The sequence below is a fragment of the Phascolarctos cinereus genome, unplaced genomic scaffold (genome assembly GCF_003287225.1).
Source record: "Phascolarctos cinereus isolate Bilbo 61053 unplaced genomic scaffold, phaCin_HiC Scaffold_5;HRSCAF=322, whole genome shotgun sequence".
Classification (NCBI taxonomy): domain Eukaryota; kingdom Metazoa; phylum Chordata; class Mammalia; order Diprotodontia; family Phascolarctidae; genus Phascolarctos; species Phascolarctos cinereus.
This window is the reverse complement of record NW_027555958.1, coordinates 426,822,483-426,842,843: the sequence shown is the minus strand read 5'-3', so window position 1 is coordinate 426,842,843 and position 20,361 is coordinate 426,822,483. Positions and strand designations below refer to the sequence as shown.

The following is a 20,361-nucleotide window of genomic DNA, read 5'->3' as shown; positions in this document are numbered from 1 at the left end:
AGTCTTTCCAGGTTTTTCTGAAGTCAGCCTGTTCATTATTTCTTGTAGCACAATAGTATTCCATTACATTCATATACCACAACTTGCCAAGCCATTCCCCAATGGATGGGCATCCCCTCAATTTCCAATTCTTTGCCAACACAAAAAGAGCTGCTATGAATATTTTTGTACATGTGGGTCCTTTTCCCATCTGTATGATCTCTTTGGGACTAAGGATGGTTTTCTAAGGTCCCTTTCACATCTATATCATAGGAGGCTATGATCCTTTCATTAGATTGTGAGCTCCTTGAGGACAGGGACTGGGTTTTTTTTCTGCATCTTTTTTGTATTTCCTGCACTTAGTACAGTGACTGACACATAATAAGCACTTAATAAATATTAGTTAATTGGTTGACTAATGCCAGAAGGATAATAAAGCTGATAATGGATATTTTGATCCATATGTATAGTAAGAAAAACAATCTTGCTTTTTATAATTTATGTGGCAATGGGGTTTTTATTTACTTGGATGCCTAGTTTTGATATACTGCCCACAGAAGTAAGGATCATGTCCTCTTGATGATTATGGATCCCTCAGTATTTACTGGTCCTCTACAGAATATATGACTCTTTGCTAGACAAGGTGTCTAAGAACTCTAGTTACCTTGTCAGACAGCTGTGTCCCAGGGGGTTGGTCCCTGGATCACAGCCCTCCCTCTGCATCTCCAGCTTTGTGTTTTTGCTTTTGGAATCAGTTGTGCTTATTAGCCCTGATGTGACGAGATGCCAAGAATTACAGCCATTGATACCCAGAATTTGTATGCTGGTTATCTCTAAGAATAAATGAGTGAATGTATGCTTGAGAAGGCTGTAATAAACGAATGAAAAAAAGAAGTGCTAATATTACAAAGATGAAGATGATCCCTGACCTCAAGGAGCTGACATTCTCTTGGGGGGAGACTACACATGAAAAGGAGCAGTAGCTCCACGAGGGTATTTTGGTTTGGAAAGTTACTAGGGTGGTGAATGAACTCGTTGGGGAGTAGATTGACACACCCTTTCAAGCAGCAGTGGTTGTAATGATTTGGACTTGGTTCTAGAACTATGAAGGGAGGATGGAGAAAATAGAAACTTGGAGGGAGAGAGTATGGGCACTTTTACCAGAAAAGTGAAACATGATGGAGCTGTCTTCGATACAGCAAGGTCCCTGTGTAGGAATCCTGGAGATGAAAAAGTTAGGTGTTCTACAGCATAGTAATGGTAAAGGGTATCTCAAGCTCTGATCAGATGGTTTCAGGTTTTCTTGAAGCAAATTAGTACTTTCCTTCACAAATGTGACTAGGGCCAGATGATCAGGGCTTTGCTCTAGTGTGTTGACAGGTAGAGGGCAGAGGGGCCCATCTAATCTTTCTAGCAGCAGCATCCTTTGGTAGTATAGAAACCACCCAGTGTTCCCACCCTCCCTCCCTCTAGTAAGTTGTTCCCCCCACATCTTTTGCAAATTTCTTAGTATTGGCTCTGTTCTCTTCTACAGTGCCTGGCAGAATCATCCTTTCGAAAAGGAGTTCGTGGTGGTGTGTCTGCATGGGTATGGGTGTTTGTGTGTGTTCAAGTGATGGAGAGAAGGCCAGTTAATCTCATAGGCTTCTAGGGTTTTATACCTGTGTCTTCTGTCTTCTCTTTAGTACCTAAATTCCTGTGTGTATCTCTTTGGGAAAGAGCTGGCCAATGCTGAAAGTTTTTTTATTTTTCTCTCTCTTTGCCTTTGGTGTGCTCCCTATAAATCCCTTTGTGGGTATTCTGTGTAAAGCAGTAGTAGCCCTTCATGGGAAGGAAGATAATGGATTTTGGTGGGGCAAATTAAGTGAAATTCCCAGTTTATGGAGCATTCCTGTCTGATATATTCAGAAACATACCTCTTTACTTTTCACTGACTGCCTGGGATCTCGCACTCAGTCCTCCAGCATTTTTTTTTCCCCTGAGGCTCTCCACCTGCTTCTTGGGATTGTTTATTCATGGTATTGCCTTTTGGAGACATGATGCCACTGCTGAGGAAACATGAACTCCTAATGACCAGGTGGCCATGGAGAATGGTCACCAGGTATGTGGCTGTCCAAGGGAAAGAGTAAGAGAATGCCCCAGGGCTAGAGGGATCTATGTAGCTCAGCCACTGTAAATCTGATGAAACTTGGCCAAAGACCTTGCTTCCTTCCTGGAGTCAGGTCAACCCAACTGTGTTATGGGTCATGAAATATTGACAGATTTTGTAACCCCCATTGGTATTCAGAAAGGAGAAAGACCATCAGGAGATAGGTCTGATAGATCCAGTACTTCCCATTGCTTTATATCCCAATTTTTTACTCAGGAGGGCAATCAGGGTGTGAGGGGACACCAAGCTATGTTCCAAAGTAAGTGATTGAAGGCACTGGGAATGTTTAAGCCTAGAGAAAACAAGATTAGGGATGAGAGGAGTATTTGGTAACTGTCCTTAAATAATTGAATGGTTGTCCTGTTTTGCTAGGCCCCTGAGAATAGAAGTAGGAGTAATTACAGGAAGGCACATTTTGACGTCAGGTAAGAGATAATTTTCTATCCAAAAAGTGTACGGGTTTGCCTCCTAAGGTAGTGAGTTCCCTCTTTCTGGAGGTTGTCAATGAAAGAATGACTATGATCAATATTTGTCGAGAGAATTCCTATCCTGGCATGAGTTGGACCAGATGACCTCTAAGATGCCTTCTGATTCTGTGAGTCTGGAATACTCTGTCAGCTGAGAAATTATCACATGCTTCATATTGATTTGATTTTAGACAAAATTGTTTATTTCTGGAGGACTTGGTAATGGCCATAACATGCTTAGCAACCTAGGCTGCTTTCTCAGATAGACATTTGCCACACATGGCAGTAGACCCTCCTAATCTGAGTTGAAAAAATGGTAGATGCTTATATAGCTAATCTCTTTTGCTTTTGTCTTTGTATTCTCAGGACCTATTATAGTGCTCAGCCCATTAGTTACTTAATATATGCTTGTTGAATTGAATGCGAATCAGGTGCTCTGGTTCAAATGACTGATCAGTATTCAGAGAATGATAGATTGTAAGAGCTGAAAGGTCTCCTCAAGCACCAGGGTTCTTAACTGGGGGAGTCTTGAGAACGTGTGTGTGTGTGTGTGTGTGTGTGTGTGTGTGTGTGTGTGTGTGTGTGAAATATATTGATAACTGTATTTCAATATAATTGGTTCCAGCCCATCCCTTCCTTTTATAAATGAGCAGACTGGAGCCTAGAGAGGTTAAGTGACTTGTCTGAGGTCATACAGAGTTAATAGCTTTAAAACTATGTGGTGTTTTGATTCCAAGTCTAGTTCTTGTCAGGGCACTACACTTTATCACATAGTGTTTATACTGTGAGATCTTTTCTGTCTGGCTGTGGGCCAGCCCAAGTTAGGATTTTAGAAAGGACACCCTAGTGTTGGGACAACTATAAAATCATCCTTCCATGAGATGTGGCTTCCTCCTTTTGTGATGTAAGGAGTTGCATGGAAGTGCTTATATTTATCTTGGAGGCTTGCTATATCTGTGCCATCTCCCCAAGTTATTTAACATAAACTATGTCTCTCAAAATAAAAGAGAGTACCCTCAAGCTATGCTACATCTTCTTCCGAGGCTGCATCGATCCTAACTGATTCTAAACAAGTCTTCTAGTCCATTTTCCCTACCCATAGGCAGCATAATGTTCCAATTTCTTGATGCCTAAGAATCTAGATACAATTCCAGTTTTATTCATTTTGTTTTTAAAAATAAATTTATATTGACATTTTTTGTTTTTGTATCACCTAAAATTTTCCCTCTACTTCTCTCCTTCCTCTCTTCCAGAAAGTCATCCCATATAATAATTTTTAAGAGAAAAAAAAAGAATCCCTCCCCCCTCCCATGCCTGTTGACTTTTCCCTTCCCCTACACTAGTAGTCTAGTACAAAGAAACATGGAGCACACAAGACAATAATCAAACTAACCTTATTAAGGGGACATACTTAACAATTTGAAAGGCAGTCACAGAGAATGGTAGAAATAGATCAGGTTTGCTGGGGCCCAGGTGGAATTGGGAATACTGTTGGGGTTCCAGATGGGGTTCCAGGACAGTCTAGTGGTTGGTTTGTTGTTGTTGTTGTTGTTGTTTTTTAATGGGATTCTTATCTAGGTTGAGTAGAAGCAGGCATTGGGGGAAGGGAGTGAGGAGCCTGGATCTTCATCTTCATCTTCTTCATTTTTTTGTTGCTTTTCAATCACTTTTCAGTCATATCTTACTCTTCATGACTCTCTTTGAAGTTTTCTTGATAGAGAGACTAGAGTGGTTTGCCATTTCTTTCTCCAGCTTATGTTACAGGTGAGAAAACTGAGGCAAACAGGGTTAAGTAAATGTCAGAGGCCAGATTCATCTGGAAGATGAGTGTGACTGCCTCCCAGCTTGCTCCATCCACTGCTCCACCTAGCTGGCCCTTCTTCGTAGGCTGCATCAATCCTAATCGATTCTGGATCTGGTGACTGGCGTTAATTCATGCTAGTTGTGGGGAAGGGGCAGAGGAAGACTCCGATGGAATTGGAGGCCAGTTGATATTCAAATTCCCTGCTTTTGGCTATTCCTTCTGGTCATACTCTGACAGAGTGACTTAGGGGATTTGAGTTTTCCCTGTATTTATTGGGATAGAGAGACTACGTGGGTACGTACAACAAGGAATGTGTCTTATATCTCTTCTTTGGGGCCAAGCTTGTTGTTTTGTATTTTTACAACATGAATTTTTGATTGTTTTGTGGTAGTTCTTTCCATTTACATTGTTGGAGTCATTGTGTTTATTTTTTTCTTGACTCTGCTTACTTCATTTTGCATTAGTTTGTATAAAATTTCCCCTGCTTCTCTTTATTCATCAAATTCACCTTTTCTTAATAGCACAGTAATATTTTGTTATATTCATGTGCCATAATTTGTTTAGCCTTTCCCTAGTCAATGCACATTGTTTCCAGTTCTTGGCTATCACAAAAAAGTGCTCTATATGTGTATGTGGGGACTTTTTATCAATGACCTTCTTGGGATATATGCCTAGCAGTTGGATCTCTGGGTCAAAGGGTCTAGACATTTTAGGCACTTTATTTGCATAATTCCAAATTGCTTTCCAAGATGGTTATACTAATTCATAGCTCCACCCACAATGTGCAAACCGTACCTATCTTACCACAACCATTCCAACATTGACTATTCCTGTCTTCTGTCAATTTAGCCAATTTGCTGAATATGAGGTAAAGCCTCAGAGAGTTCTATTCATTTTAAAACCACATAAACATAAAATTTGTAGTGTGAAATAAAGTGTATAGGACAGGCTCTGATTATACCTTGATAAATTGCTGTCTTTAAACAATTCCCAGGACTTCTATTTCCTAATCTGTAAAATGAATTATTTGGCATAAATCATCCTGAAGATGCAAAAAGAGTTGTGGATTTAGGGTTGGAATTCTAAAATTGAGTCCTGGAGATCTTGGGTTAGTCTATGGATTTCCCTGTCTTCAACTGTGAACTAAGGGGTTGCACTGCATCATGGGGTCATAGATCTTGAGCTGGAGGAGAACTCGGTGGCACAGTAGATAGAGTACCTGACCTGGAGTCAGGAAGACCTGAGTTCAAATCCAGCCTTTACTAGCTATGTGACCCTGGGCAAATCACTTAATCCTGTTTGCCTCAGTTTCCTCATTTGTAAAATAAACTGGAGAAGGAAATGGCAAACCACTGCAGTGTCTGCCAAGTATTCTGGTCACAAAGAGTTGGACACAACTGAACAACCCCAAGTCAATCTTCCCCTCCCCATTTTACAGATGAGAAAACTGAGGCCCAGAAGCATTAGGAGACTTAGTTTCTTGAGGTTATATAGATTGTCAACATCAGGAGTGGGATTTTGAACCTAGGTCCTTAGACTCCAGATCTATTGTTCTTTCCACTGTAACGTGAATCAGGCCATCTAATCCACACCTGGCTGAGAATCCCTTCTGTGATGTTCGTGACTAGTAGTTATATAGCCTTTGCTTAGGGGCTTCTAATATGACAGAACACCACTAGGAAGCCCATTCTTCTTTGGAGCAGTGCTAAATTGTTAGTTTTTTTTCCTTACATGACTATCTCTTTGCATCTTTCATCCATCATTCTTAGTGCTACCCTCTTGGGCTAAGACTGTCTCTCAGCCTGTGATTTCTTCCAGCTCTGAATTTATGATTCTGTCTGGGTTCCTTTGGTAATGGCAACACTTTCTCTTAACATGCATGTTCTTCATTGCAGTATATCGGAAGCCTGGATGTGCCAAGACCGAACAGCAGGGTGGAGATTGTAGCTGCCATGAGAAGGATCCGGGTAAGTGCTGTGGAGATCAGGGGTCATGTCGGAAATGTGGAATAGAATATTTTCTGCTAGGATTGGAGGTTCAACACTCTTGGCTTCTCCCTTGTCTGTAATGCAGGTGCCATCATTAGGTTCCAGGAAAGATAGCTTCAGGGACAAATGAATCACTATCTGTTAGTAGATATTTGGACTTGGTTAAAATAGAAGTTTACTTTGTAGCATTCACATTCTCTTGATTACTTTTTGATTCAATGGCCCAAAGAAAAAGAGACATTGCTTAAGGGTTAGGCTACAATTTGTCACTGTAGCTAAGAAATTCTTCATATGTCCTTTGTAGTAGTGGAAAAATTCACGCTAGACTTATCCCATTTTAAGAGATGTGTTCATTCAAAGAGCCCATTTTCTTAGAGGAGAAGCCTTCTTAGTGACCAAGATTGGCCATGGGATCAAGGCAGGTTTATACTCAGTCTTTCACAACATTTTGTAACTTGAATGGAAAACACAGGTGGCAAAAGATGTGTTTCATTTTTGTAGATCCATTCTATTGATATGAATTTCACTTATGGACAGATATTTAATTGAGTGTTAAGTAGGAGAATAAAAAGACATAATTCTTCATTTTCAATCCATTTATTTCATGCTGCCTGATAAAAGTCCCTAATTTCACACACCCTCCCTTCTCCTCTCCATTTCCAGCCATTTTTTGGCAGTCAATATTTCACTGCTGCTGCTGCTGCTGCCACCCATGTTGGGAGCAGACAAATGTGGTACACCACAAGTGCAGTCAGGATTTTGCCTTACCAAAGATTCAGTTTTTGGTCCCCCAAGATGTGTCATATCTAAACAGTGTGTGTGCATAGGGACATGACTGTACAACCAAAAATCCTCAGTAAAAATGTTCTGTGTTCTCTTCATTTTGTTGGAGATCTTTTTTTCCCCTTCCTTCTTTTGAGTGTTTCCTAGTTTTCTTTCAGGACTTGTAACAGTTTTGCTTCTTTGGAGGGATTTCTATTGCTTTTTTTTTTTTGGTTAGGCAATGGGGTTAAGTGACTTACCTAGGGTCACACAGCTAGTAAGTGTTATGTGTCTGAGGCTGGATTTGAACTCAGGTCCTCCTGAATCCAGGACCGGTGCTCCATCCACCGCACCATCAAGCTGCCCCTTCTATTGCTGTTTTTGAGAAGAATATTGAAGGGGCAAGCTCTCACTTTACCATTTTCTTGGGATTCTGAAGTCTTTTTTTTTTTCTCCTGCACTTGTTTTTTCAAGGTTCCAGGGAACTTGGAGGGATGTATTCAGGGTTCCACAAAGAACAGACTCAGTGAAATTGCTATTTCTTTCCACTTCTTCAAAGAAGCAATATTTTTAGTTGCCAAAATATTAGAAAGTCCTTCATGATCCCTAATAGCCTATGGTGCTATTTCCTCCACATTTGACATGATGCTATTCTTCCTTCCTGCCATTCATTGTTCATCAAATGTCAGTGAGCTGTTCATTGAAAACTGAATGATTGCTGTTTCTCCTGCCTCCCACTCTTTCCTTCTCATGGAGGTCATGAAGGTCACATTGAGGTGAGAAGAAGTGATACAGGGACACTCTTAAGGTCTCTCTGCAGAAATGTGGAGTCACTTGAGAAACATGGGGGACACTGGCACAGGATTGCCTAGCATGGTGTACTTACATCAAAGAAGGTGCTGTGCCCTTGAGTAAAGCAGAATGGCAGTAGCTCAAACGAAGCATGGGCTGCACCAGTTTAGAGTCATCTTCACTCCAAATGTTCACATGGACTATTTGTGCCTGACCTGTGGTAGAGCCTTCTGAGATCGTATTTCGCTGAGATCATGGTTGGCTCAGCCACAGTCAGACCCATTGCACCTTGACCCCAAGATAGTGATGTTTTGGTCCTCTTCAAGAATGAAGGACAATAATCAACTAACTAACCTTTTCCTTCTGGTGAATACTTGGAGCTCCTTTCAGTTGGAAACCCAGACACTTGAACAAGCCATAATCTATCATTGACTACATTCTTAATGTCCTCAGCAAGGTGGCAAATATTCTAGGATTCATTATATGAGAGAGTAGGGCCAAGGGGTTCTTTAACTCACGCTGGCCTTGAATTGGACACTAGTGAAGCTTTGTCACCCCAACACTTGAAATAGAATGGAAATAGATAGCATTAGTTTTTTTTAAATTATTATAAAATTCATGTGTAATGATCATTATCAAAAGAAATGATGAATTTTTACTCTGATCAGGCCATGTATTTTAGTCAGTATTCATTTATTCCTCCTTTCCCTGGGCTTCTTGGGAGCCCAGATAGAACCTAGAAGATAAGGAAAATAAATGGTAAGGCAGGGAAGGGAGGCAAAGAACATTTATTAAGCACCTACTATGTGCCAGGAGCTGTGCTACACATTTCTACAAATATCTCATTTGAACCTCACGACAACCCTGTGAAGTAGGTGCTATTATTATCCCCATTTTATAGTTGAGGAATTTGAAGCAGACAGAGGTAAGGGCACTTGACCAGGGTCATATAGCTAGTTAGTGGCTAAGTCTATATTTGAATTCAGATTTTCCTGACTCTAGGCCTCGCATTCTATCTACGATGGCATCTAGATGCCTCTATCTACCACTGTCCAAGTGCTGTATACTGGTAAGATGTCATTAGTGTATCATGTCTCCAGGCCCAGATGAATTCCCTCCTAGTGCACTTAGGGAATTGGCAGATGTGACTGAACCATGATTAGTTTTCTTTGAAAGGTACTGGAGAACAAGAGAAAGTCTAGAAAAAGGTGGATTCTGCAAACTATAGTTGATGCTATTTGTATTCTCAGCATGAAGATAGTAGCAGAGTGCCTGGCATATAATAAAGTACTTAATAAATGCTTAATGATTGATTTGATTGATGAAGAGCTGAAATTCTATTCCTGGAAAAATCCTAAAGCGAATTATTAAAAGGTATAGTTTGTGAGCTCTTAGAAAGGGAAGCAGCGATCACCTGAGAGCGAGTCATGCTAAATGAACCTGATTTCTTTTTTTCCCAGGTCATGGGAATCATGCACAGTATAATAGTATGCAGAAAGTATATATACTAAGTATTCATAGTATACTTTGACTGCAGCAAAGCGTTTGACTAACTTTCCCATGCTATCTTTGGGAGAAATGTGGGATTAAGTGGCCCCATCTTCCCAGATCCATTGTTAGTCAGTGAGTAAACACTTATGAAGCACCTGCTCTGTGCCAGGTACCATGCTAAGTGCTGAGGATATAAATGTGAAAAAGAAAGACAGTCCCTGCCCTCAAGGAGCCTACACTCTAATGGGAAAGACAACATAAAAAAGGGAGATAAGGCACCTGGTGTAGGGGCATGTTGGAGAAATCCAAAGGAGTGGTCAGAGGGGTGGGAAATAAAGAGTTGGTTGGTCTGAGCATCCTGCTTAAATGGAAGTTTTGGGAGGAGCTCTGTACTTTCTACCTTCCTTTTAGAGAGGTTCCAGGGGTAGAGTGGTCTGATGAGTGTGAGGACCAAGGCTATGATCCTGTAGGATTATGAGGGAGGTCCAAAGGAGTGCCAGTGGCCATATTAGGGTAGGCACTGGCCTTGGGAGCATGGATTAGTTTTGGAATGCTGGCTTTCCATTTTGAAATTGCCTGCTTTCCAAGATCACCCCTGTGCATTGTCTCCAGCTGCTCCTTTCCTTTTGTGATCCACTTCCAGTTCTTAATGAGCAGCTTATGAAATCAGAAAGAAATTAATTGGCTAAAATGCTGTTTGGTTTGGCTGCCACCATTGATGGCAAGGGCCCCAAATTGGGACTCTTTTTTTTTGTTGATGGCCTGAGGTGACAGCTCCAGTCTTATCTCCATCTCTATTTTCTCATACTGAAGCTTTCAGAGTCTGAGTCAGCTAAAATTAGGGTTACTAAGAACTTGGAAACTGACTGAATAGCATCAGCTTTGCTCTGGATGCTGGGGCTGAGTGGATTATTTTCAGTGACTGCAGTCCCAAGGTTACTGGATACCCTGTGAAGTCAGATAAGCTTAGCCAGAGGAGGTGAGTCTCAGGAGATGAGTTTGTGATAACAATCACCCTGCCTGGCATTTGTATAATGATTTATATACTCTTCAAAGCACTTTCATATGTCCTTAGTTAAACTTATCCTCTGCAACCCTGGGAGAGAGGGTAGGCAGGTATAATTATCCCCATTTTATAGCTAGGGACACTTAGTTTTGGAGCACTTTAGAGGTTTGCCAGAGGTCACCTAAGCAGTCAGTGAAGAGTCAGAACTAATTAGTTGCTCATTATTTATAATATTGCACTCTGCTTTTTGCTGCTTGGACTTAGCTGTTCTTTACTGTTGTATACCTGAAGTTTTTACCCTTTTCTCCCATTTCACTGTTCTCTCATCTCACTTTCTTTTCTATTGTTATCCTTTATGTAGATTGTACTAAAAAGAACCCAAAACCCAAACTTTAAATGGCTCCATATGGCCTGCAGAATGAAGTCCAAAATCCTTAGCCAGGTGTTCAAGACCCTGCATGAATCTACTTTTCCAGTCCTATCTCCCAAAAACTTTCCATGCTAGCCCCAGCCAAAACTTTCCTACTCAGCCATCCCCAGGCATACCTTTTCTGCCTTTCTGACCTCTGCACCTTTGCCCTCACTATTCTTCCTCCTTGAAATATGCCTCTTCTCCTACCCTTTTCATTTCTTTAAGTGTTATTCATTCTTCAAAGGTGAGTTCAGATTAAACTTCTGTGAAGCTTTTCTTTACTTCCCCTACTCATAGCAATCTTTCCTTCCTCTACCGTTTTTAAAAAAATCTCTACTATCTATTTTGTACCTAACTGTTCACATCAGGTAGAAATACATACACACACATACATACACATTTTCATGTGTGTCTTTAGAGCAAGACTGTAAGCTTATGGAAGAGAATGTGCTTACATTGACTCAGCACAGCTTGTTCGGTCGTTTTTCAGTTGCGTCTGACTCTTCGTGATCCCATTTGGGGTTTTCTTGGCAAAGATACTGGAGTGGTTTGCCATTTCCTTCCCCAATTCATTTTACAGATGAGGAAACTGAGGCAAACAAGATTAAGTGAGTTGCCCAGAGTCACCCAGCTAGTAAGTATCTGAGGCTGTATTTGAACTCAGGTCTTCTTGACTCCGGGCCTGGTGCTCTATCCACCGTGCCACCTAACTGCCCCCTCAGCACAATGCTTGTATATAATAGGTGCTGAATAAGCATTTCATGAATGATTGAGATCATTTGAAGAGAGCACCCTCTCCTCTCCATCTTGCATCTTCCCCAACTATTTCTTCTTTCACTCCAGTCTTAGATGAAGAGGTGATCCCTTTTCTTCTGCAAGGTAAATCCTTCTTTTGCCTTTCTTTGAATTCCCAGCACTTAGCACAATGCCTGGCACATAGTAAGTGATTAGTAAGTGCTCATTGTTTGTTGGCTGACTGACACCAGTAACATGTTGTCCAGGATGTTGTTGGAGGCTCACCTCTCAACTGGGAGCTTTCCATCTATATGACTCACCAGATGAGACCTATAGGCTCATGGAGTTCAGAGCTGGAAGGGGACCTTAGACTAAATTTGAGGACTTTAGAACTTTTTATAGATGAGGAAAATGAGACACACAGAAGTTCAATGTCTTGCTCAAGATTATGTAGGTAGTACTAAGTTGAACTAGAGTTTGTACCTATATTTCCTGACTTAAAATTGGGAGTTCTTTACCTGGGGACTGTGAATGTGTTTTTATAAAAATCACTTTAAATTATTATATTTCAATATAATTGGCTTCCTTTGTAATGCTGTGCATTTTATTTTATGAATTTAAAAACATTGTTTGGAGGTGGGATCCGTAGGTTTTATCAGACTGCCAAAGGGGTCCATGATGCAAAGCTATTTAAGAATTTCTGCTTGAAATCTAGGGCTGTTTCCTTTAAGCTACTTTGTCTCCCATGAGACATCTATGGAAAAACTTCTGCTTTCTTGACTCCCCTCCCTCCACCATTATCCCTCAGATGTAATCTTTCTCCTTGGAATGTCTGATTGTTGACTTTTTTCCTTTGCACTCTTAAAGACTTTTCTCCCGATGACATTTACTTCCTCAAGTGCTGGTCCTTTAAATAGAAAGGATTTCTTTCTCAGGTAAGGAATCTTTGAATCAGAATAATTAAGCAAATTGTGTGTTTTAAGCCATGTCTCAGGAGATTGGAAGAGGAATCCAATAGGCCTCTCAGTTCCCTCCCAACACAAGTGGTTCCTGGCCTGACTGACTGCTCAGTGGTAGATGTCACCTGTATCGGCAGAGCAGACCATGCTTCTGGCTGGGGTTCATTTTGTGTCCATGTGCAGACTTTTCTGGAGAAGGTTTCAGTTCACTAGGTGGTGAATTGTATCCATGTTTGTTGATTTTCTTCTTCATGGTCAAATTCCTTCACTATCTTCTTTCCCATTTGTAGGGTAAAGCAGCATGTTGCCCTCCCGTGACCTACCGTCCTAGGGAAGTTGAGGAGATTCCTGTCTCTGTGCTAAACCCTCAGTGGTGTCCTGCTTCAGGACTCTAGTGATGAGACCTGGCTTGGGTTCAGGAGGGGTTATACTGCTGTGAGGGACATCTGTGAATAGGGCTGTTTATGGCAGAGACAAGAGAGAGTAACAGTTCATGGTCATGGGGCCACTTCCTGCATCAGAAGTAGAAAAGATGCGGAGAAGGGAGAAGCAAAGAGCTAGGCCCTCACCCTAGGATTCCATTCCTCTTCATGCTGATCCCTCAGTTGAGGGGAGGGTGCTCAGCATGAGCTCCTCCACTCCCACACTATGAATGTAGAACCTGGAGGAAGAGAGGTCAAAAGGAGCTTCCCCAAATTAAACCATAAGAAGATCTTCACAGGTTAGACGAGTACTGTTAGGGAGGGTGCGCAGCTAGGTGGTAAGGTAGATAGAGTGCTGGGCCTTACGTCAGGAAGACACCTGAGTTCAAATATGGCCTCAGACACTTCCTAACAGTTTTCTCATCTGTAAAATGGAGATGATAAACAATAGCACCAAACTCCCACAGTTGTTGTGAGGATCAAATGAGATAATAATTGTAAAGTGCTTAGCACTGTGCCTGGCACATTGTAAGCTCTTATATTGTTGTTGTTCAGTCATTTAGTTGTGCCTGACTCCATGTGACTCCTGTGGACGAGTCTTGCAGTGGTTTGCCATTTCCTTCTCCTGTGTGTCCCCATTTTACAGATGGGGAACTGAGGAAAATAGGGGTTGAGTGACTTGCCCAGAGTCACACAGCTTGTAAGTTTCTGAGGCCAGTTTTAGAACTCAGATCATCCTGACTCCAGCTCCCATGCTTATCCACTGCACCCCATAGCTACCCCTGTAAGCATTATATAAATATTAGCTATTATTAGTATTATTATTAGGTAAGTGGAGCTGATTTTAGTTCCTTTCTGTATAAGTTTTATGATGTCATAGCTGTGGCATTCTTGGAGTGGTTGCAGTCAAGATAAGCTTGATTGATTGAGGCTTTGAGTGGCTATATTAGAGTTTGAGATTTAGCTGCTTTTGATTAGGGTAGGCCTCCTAAGAAAGCTGTTACTTACTTATTGTTGTAATTGGAGAGGGCATCAGGCAGAATCTCATACCCCAAAGTATTAATACCACTTCCCATCATTCTACCCATAGCTCTTTTTCCTTTTGGTTTAGAAGATATGGTTTGGTCTTCCAGGGCCTCCTGTTAAAAAAGCAAATATCCCAATTGGCTACCATCTTCGTTAACAGTACCACCTTAGACTTCACCTTCCTCATCTTTAAAGTAAAAGGGTGGCAGAAGAAAGAATACCACATTTGGAATAAAGGATGTTGGTCCAGATCTCACCTCTGCTATCTCTGTGACCTTAGGCAAGTCACTTAACTTTCCTAGGTCTCAGTTTCCTCAACTGTAAAATGAGGGGCTTTGACTAGATGCTTTCTTCAGGTTTCTTCCAAGCTATAAATCTATGATCCTATGATGTGGGTTTAAATCTGACCTATTTAATACATGTGTGACCTTGGGTCAGCTGACCTTTCTAGGCCACAGTTTCTTTATCTGTGATAAAGGTCTCTTTTAGTTCTGAAAAGCTGCGTGATTCTATGATCATAGAGGATCATGAGAGGAAGACCCTGCTGAAGCAGAGCAAAGGAAAAGCTTTAGGAGAGAGAAAGAGAGAGAGAGAGGGTGGTGATAACAGAAGAGAGGAAAAGGGCACAGATGAGATGAGAGCATTTCAAAGACTGGCTTGACCTAGTTTACAGTTGTTCCAAAGCGAGGCCCTGAAGGCTATGGGCTGTTGGGTAGGATGTGGCACCATTGGGCCCAGGTCTCCTAAGAATTGTCCCTTTCTCCCCCTTGAGAACACTAAACCAAAAGAAGTAGACGGCTTCCAGGCTCATTATTCAATTGAGGCTGCTGTCTCCAAAGTTGCCAATGATCTCAGATGCCATATCTAATATCCTTTTCTCAGTCCTCATCCTTCTTGACTTCCTTACAGCCGTTGATACTGTCTATCACCCACTTCCTCCTGATACTTTCTACTCTGAGCTTTTGGTGATCCTGGCCTCTCTTCATCCTCTTCCTACCTGTCTGATTACTCACAGTCCTTTGCTGGATCTTCCATCCAGTTCATATCCCCAGCGCTCTAGTCTGGACCCTCTTCTCTTTTCCCCTCTCCTGTGTTTTCCATAGTGATCTTGTCGACTCACTCGAGTTCATTTATTTTTACACAAAGAATTCTTAGACCTATTTATACAACTCTTTCTTAAAACCTCCAGTCTCACATCTCCAAGTTCTTAGACTTCTCAAACCTGATGTCCTGTAGACATCTTAAATCCAACATGTGCAAAACTGAGCTCATCATCTTTTCCGCCAAATCCTCCCCTTTTCCAAACTTTTTTTTTTACTGTTGAGAGTAGCACCATCATCTCAGTCGCCCAGACTTGCAAACTAGGTGTTATCTTTAACTCTTCAATCTTTCATCACCCTTTCCCCCTCTAACCAATCAGCTGTCAAGGACTTTTGTTCCTGCGTTCATAACATGGCTTGTATGTGCCCCCTTCTCTCTTTTGATACCACCCATTCTGGTCTGGGCTCTTATTGCTTCATGCATACCTATCCTAGACTATTGCAATCACCAGTTGTTTAGTTTCTCTGCCTCAAGTCTCTCTCCACTCCATACTCCATTCAGCTATCAAATTGATAATCCTAAAGCACAAATTTGACCATGTCGCCCCACCATTTCCCCATCCAGTCAACTCCAGTGACTCACTGTGGGCCCAGGATCAAATATACAATCCTGCTTAGCTTCCAAAGCCTTTCATAACCTGGCCCCTTCTTACCTTTACAGTTTCTTACATCTTAGTCTCTTTCTTCCACATACTCAATGATTCAGTGGGACCAGCCTCCTTGCCATTACTTGTACAGGACAGTCTGCTTCTTGACTGAATTTTCACTGGCTGTCCCTGATACCTGGATCACTCACCTTCTTTACTTCTGTATCTCCTGGCTTCCTTGAATCTCAACCCAAACCCCACCTTCTTCAAGAAGCCTTTCCCAGCCCTCCTTAATGCTACTGCCTCCCCGATGTGATAACTCCCAATTTATCTTGTATTTAGCTTGATTGTACAGAATTGTTTGCATGTTGTCTTCTTCCTTGGAATGTGAGTTCCTTGAGGGCAGAATGCCTAGCACGTAGTAGGAAGTTAATAACTCCTTGTTGAGAGAAGAGCTTTGACAGGCTGACCTCTTTGGAATAACAACAAATGTTTTGATGGCAAATAGTCAGATTTCTGGCTGTTTAAAAAGTATGGGACAGATTCCTATGGTAGAATTGCAAGGACCATCTGGAGGTGGAGCTCACTAACAGAACATGATGTAGCCTCCATGATGGAAGGAGATATTTTTGAAAGCCAGATGGCACTCAGAAGGAGATTTAAATCCTCATTTATGGTTCCTCTCTGGCTGTGTAAAAGGTGAACCCTCTGCCACCAAGTAAACAGCTTTTGATGCATTCAGCACTGGACCAGAGTTTCCTATTCAAAACAGTGACCAAGGCTCTCAAATGTGGGTAGAAAGGTGGCCTTCTGGTTACTTGGATGAAAGAGAAGGTTTGGAGGAAGCTGGACTCAGGACCTTGTGAATCTTTTCTTTCTTGGCAATAGCTCCCTTGGAAATTGTGAGGTTTTTTGAAAATGTGTCTCAGAGTAGTTGAATACCTTTTCCTGCTAGTGAGTCTTCAGGGACCCAGCCCTATTGGCTGGTCTGGTTGGTATTGACTTTACAGGCAGGGATGGGTGGATCCTGCTGAAGCTTTGCCTAAGGCCTGCTAGTCAGGACATGAAGTCTATGCACATAGTACAGACTCTTCTAGCCCTAAGTATAAGTTATACCCATTCTCTGTAGCACCAGTCGCAGTAGTCTATAGCACTGTCTCATGTATCTCCCCCAATTCCTGTTTCTCCTGTCTTTATGGGGTCTACTCTCTTCATATACATTTCCTTGACTCTCCCCCTCTGGTGCCAGTCAATCCAATAATAACCATAATATAGTAAAAAAAAAAGTACCTAGTTTACGTCAGTTGCTGTCCAAAACTTTACAAATATTTCATTTGATCCCCATAACAACCTTGAAAGGTAGGTGTTATTATGACCCCCATTTTACAGATAAAGAAACTGAGATAAACAGGAGTTAACTGACTTGTGCAGAGTCTTACAACTAGTAAATGTCTGAGGCTGGATTTCAACACAGGTCTTCCTGATTCCAGGCTCTATCCACAATATCACATAGCTGCCCATCTTTTAGCTTTTTTCCTTTTTCTATCTTCATAGCCTCTCCTGGTTCTCTTCTTAATGCTAGTGCCTTTCCTCTGAGATTATCTGTAATATATAAATATATTAATGTATGCAGTATGTATATGTATTTATGTATATATGTGTATGTGAATATGTATTGTATAACATGCTATTACTAATACATAATATAATAATATATAATATATGTTTGTGTGTTTTATATACACATGTATGTATAGACATACTTATATACATATACATCTTCAATGGTATATGTATTATCTCCAATTTATTATATATTAAAAATATCTCATGTACATGTAATATATGTTAAAATATATGTATTGTTTTTATGTAGCTATTTACATATATAATAAGTACATATCCTGTTTGTATGAATTTTTTTCTTCCCTGTAAGACTGTGAGATCCAGGTCAGGGACTGTTTTTAAAAGTCTTTCTTTGTATCCCCAACAATTAGTGTGGTTTCTGGCACATCGTAGGTGCTTAATTAATGCTTGTTGCCTTGACTTGGATACATAGTATTAGTAGGTATAGATAGTGCTTTACAGTTGTCATTGATTTATGGGTTTCTGTCATTGTGCCTTATATGTAGACATTGATGTTTGGATGTGGCCAAGTGGATTATGGGTTGGACCTGGAGTTAGGAAGACCTTGTCCTTTGGCAAGTCACACAAACTCTCGGAACCTCAGTTTCTTCATCTGGAAAATGGTCATGATGACACCCATCTCATAGCCCTGTTGTAAGGGCCAAATGAGATAATGTTTGTAGAGTGCTTAGCACAGCATCTATAATCAATCAATCAAAAAGCATTTTTTAAGTGCCTTCTATGCTCCAAGTGCTAGGGATTCAAAGTAGAAGTACCTTCAAAGACTTACATTGTATTGGTATTATATTATTACTCCCTATTCTCCAGTCTTCCCTCTCCCATTAGGGGGGGATAAGGGAACTAATCTGAGCTCCCCTTGGAATTCCACACAGCTGAGAATGTGTTGCTTTGCATACAGCTAGCACTTAATTGTTGACTCATTGGTTAAATGGTGGGAGTTCTGGGAACTAATAGCAAGACCACCATTACTTCCTTTTGGTATGGAGCTGGGATCTAGCTCAATTCCCTCATTTTACAGATGAATAAACCAAGGCTCAGAGAAGGGAAATGACTTGTCCACAGTCAAAAACAGACATCAAATTCAGGAATGGGGATGAAAGCTTTTTATTCACTCTAAGCCATTGTCATTCCTGCCTGCACAGGCTCTGACCTGACTTTTTACTCTGTAGTGTATTTGTATAATCATTGTAATTATAGAGCTCTGCTAATTTTTGTTCTCACTTTTTATGTGTCATCTTTGATTATTCTGCCTCATCCTCTCTCTAGCTCCTGCCAGATCCCCAATACACACCTAATTGGTTGCCATGTCTTGTCAGTCCTCCCTCTACAACATCTGTCTCCCATCCATCTCCCTTAAAAGGACACTACTCTAGTGGTTCAGGTCCTTATCGATGATTGCTTAGGGTATTGTAACAGCCTCCAACTTGTCTGTCCACTCCAATCATTCTTAAACACAGCTATTAAAATAATATTCCTCACTCCTTTATTCAAAACTCTTTCTATGGCCTCCAGAATAAAATATAGCTATCCTTAGCCTAGAATTTAAAGCCCTCCAAGTTTAGTTCCAACATTCCTCTTGAGTCTTATCTTTACATTAATCCTTTCCCTCTTTTAATTTGTCATTATTATTGTTCACTTGACCCCATTTGAGTTTTTCTTGGCAGAGATACTGGAGTGCCTTGCCATTTCCTTCTCCAGCTCATTTTACAGATGAAGAAACTAAGGCAAACAGGGTTAAGTGACTTGCCCAGGATCACATAGCTAGTAAGTGTCTGAGGTTGGATTTGAATTCAGGAAGATGAGTCTTCCTGAAGAGTTAGAGGAAAATCATGACCCATGTCACAAGGTTGGAGGGTAGAAGAATGTCACATTCCATGTCCACCTCTTCCTTTTGAGGTTTTCTTGGCAAAGATACTGGAGTGGTTTGCCATTTCCTTCTCCAGCTCATTTTACAGATGAGGAAACTGAGGCAAACAGGGTTAGGTGACTTGCCCAGGATTACATAGCTAGTAAGTGTCTGAGGTTAGATTTGAATTCGGGAAGATGAGTCTCTTGGCTCCAGGCCTGGCACTCTGTCTACCTTACCATCTAGCTGCCCCCAAACCTGAAGACAGACATATGGGAAATCCTGACTCATGCTATGAGGTTGGAGGGTAGAAGAATGTCACATTCCATGTCCAACTCTTCCATTTGAGGTTTTCTTGGCAAAGATACTGGAGTGGTGTGCCATTTCCTTCTCCAGCTTATTTTACAGATGTGGAAACTGAGGAAAAGGGGTTTAAATGACTTACCCAGGGTCACACAGCTAAGAAGTATCTGAGGCCAGATCTGAACTCAGAAAGGGGAGTCATTCTATCCACTGTGCCACTGCATATAGTTTGCTTTATAGAGATTTGCCTCATCCATGAATTCGTTTATTTAATTAACATTTATACAGACCCTACTGTATGCTAGGGGCTGGGCCTAATGCTAGGGGTATCTGCCTTGTTGGCTCCACCATTAGATTGTAAACTCCTGTCTTTTGCCTCTTTTTTGTATCCCTAGCACTTAGTGCAGCACCTGGTATACTGTAGGTGCTTAATAAATGTGTATTGATGATTACTCACCTTCACATACTCTACATTGCAGCTGGACTTAACCACCAGCTGTTCCCTGACCCAACCATAGCACCTAACTCTTCTTTGGCAGTCTGCTTTTTCGGTGGCTGTTCCCAACTCTGCGATATACTTCCTTCCAGAATCCTCAGCTTCCTTCAAGGCTCAGTTCTGCCGCTATTTTCTATGTATCATTTCTGAGTCCCATCTCCAGCCAAAACCATTTTCTTCATTCCCACAGATTCCTAGAGCACTTCTTGGCCTCCCATTACCCCTTACTTACTATTAGGCTTATCATTGAATTGACTCCTCCCCAGCTGCAGGGCAGGTAGTTTCTGGTCTGAATTTGAGGTTACCTAGCACATTGTTGAATCATAACCTCTTTGAGGTAAGTTATACATGTATCCTTTAACATTACATATGCTTTTTATGTTCAGATGT

At 41.2% G+C, this 20,361-nt stretch overlaps 1 protein-coding gene across 2 annotated transcripts in view; it reads left to right on the top strand.

The window, feature by feature from the left end:
- Positions 1-20,361, top strand: part of NOS1AP (nitric oxide synthase 1 adaptor protein) — a 364,850-nt gene that overhangs the window by 96,821 nt on the left and 247,668 nt on the right. For both annotated transcript variants that reach the window (XM_020988623.2, XM_020988624.2), the window contains exon 2: positions 6,295-6,366. In XM_020988623.2, coding sequence (XP_020844282.2) covers positions 6,295-6,366 — 72 coding nt within the window. The remainder of the gene's footprint in view (positions 1-6,294; positions 6,367-20,361) is intronic.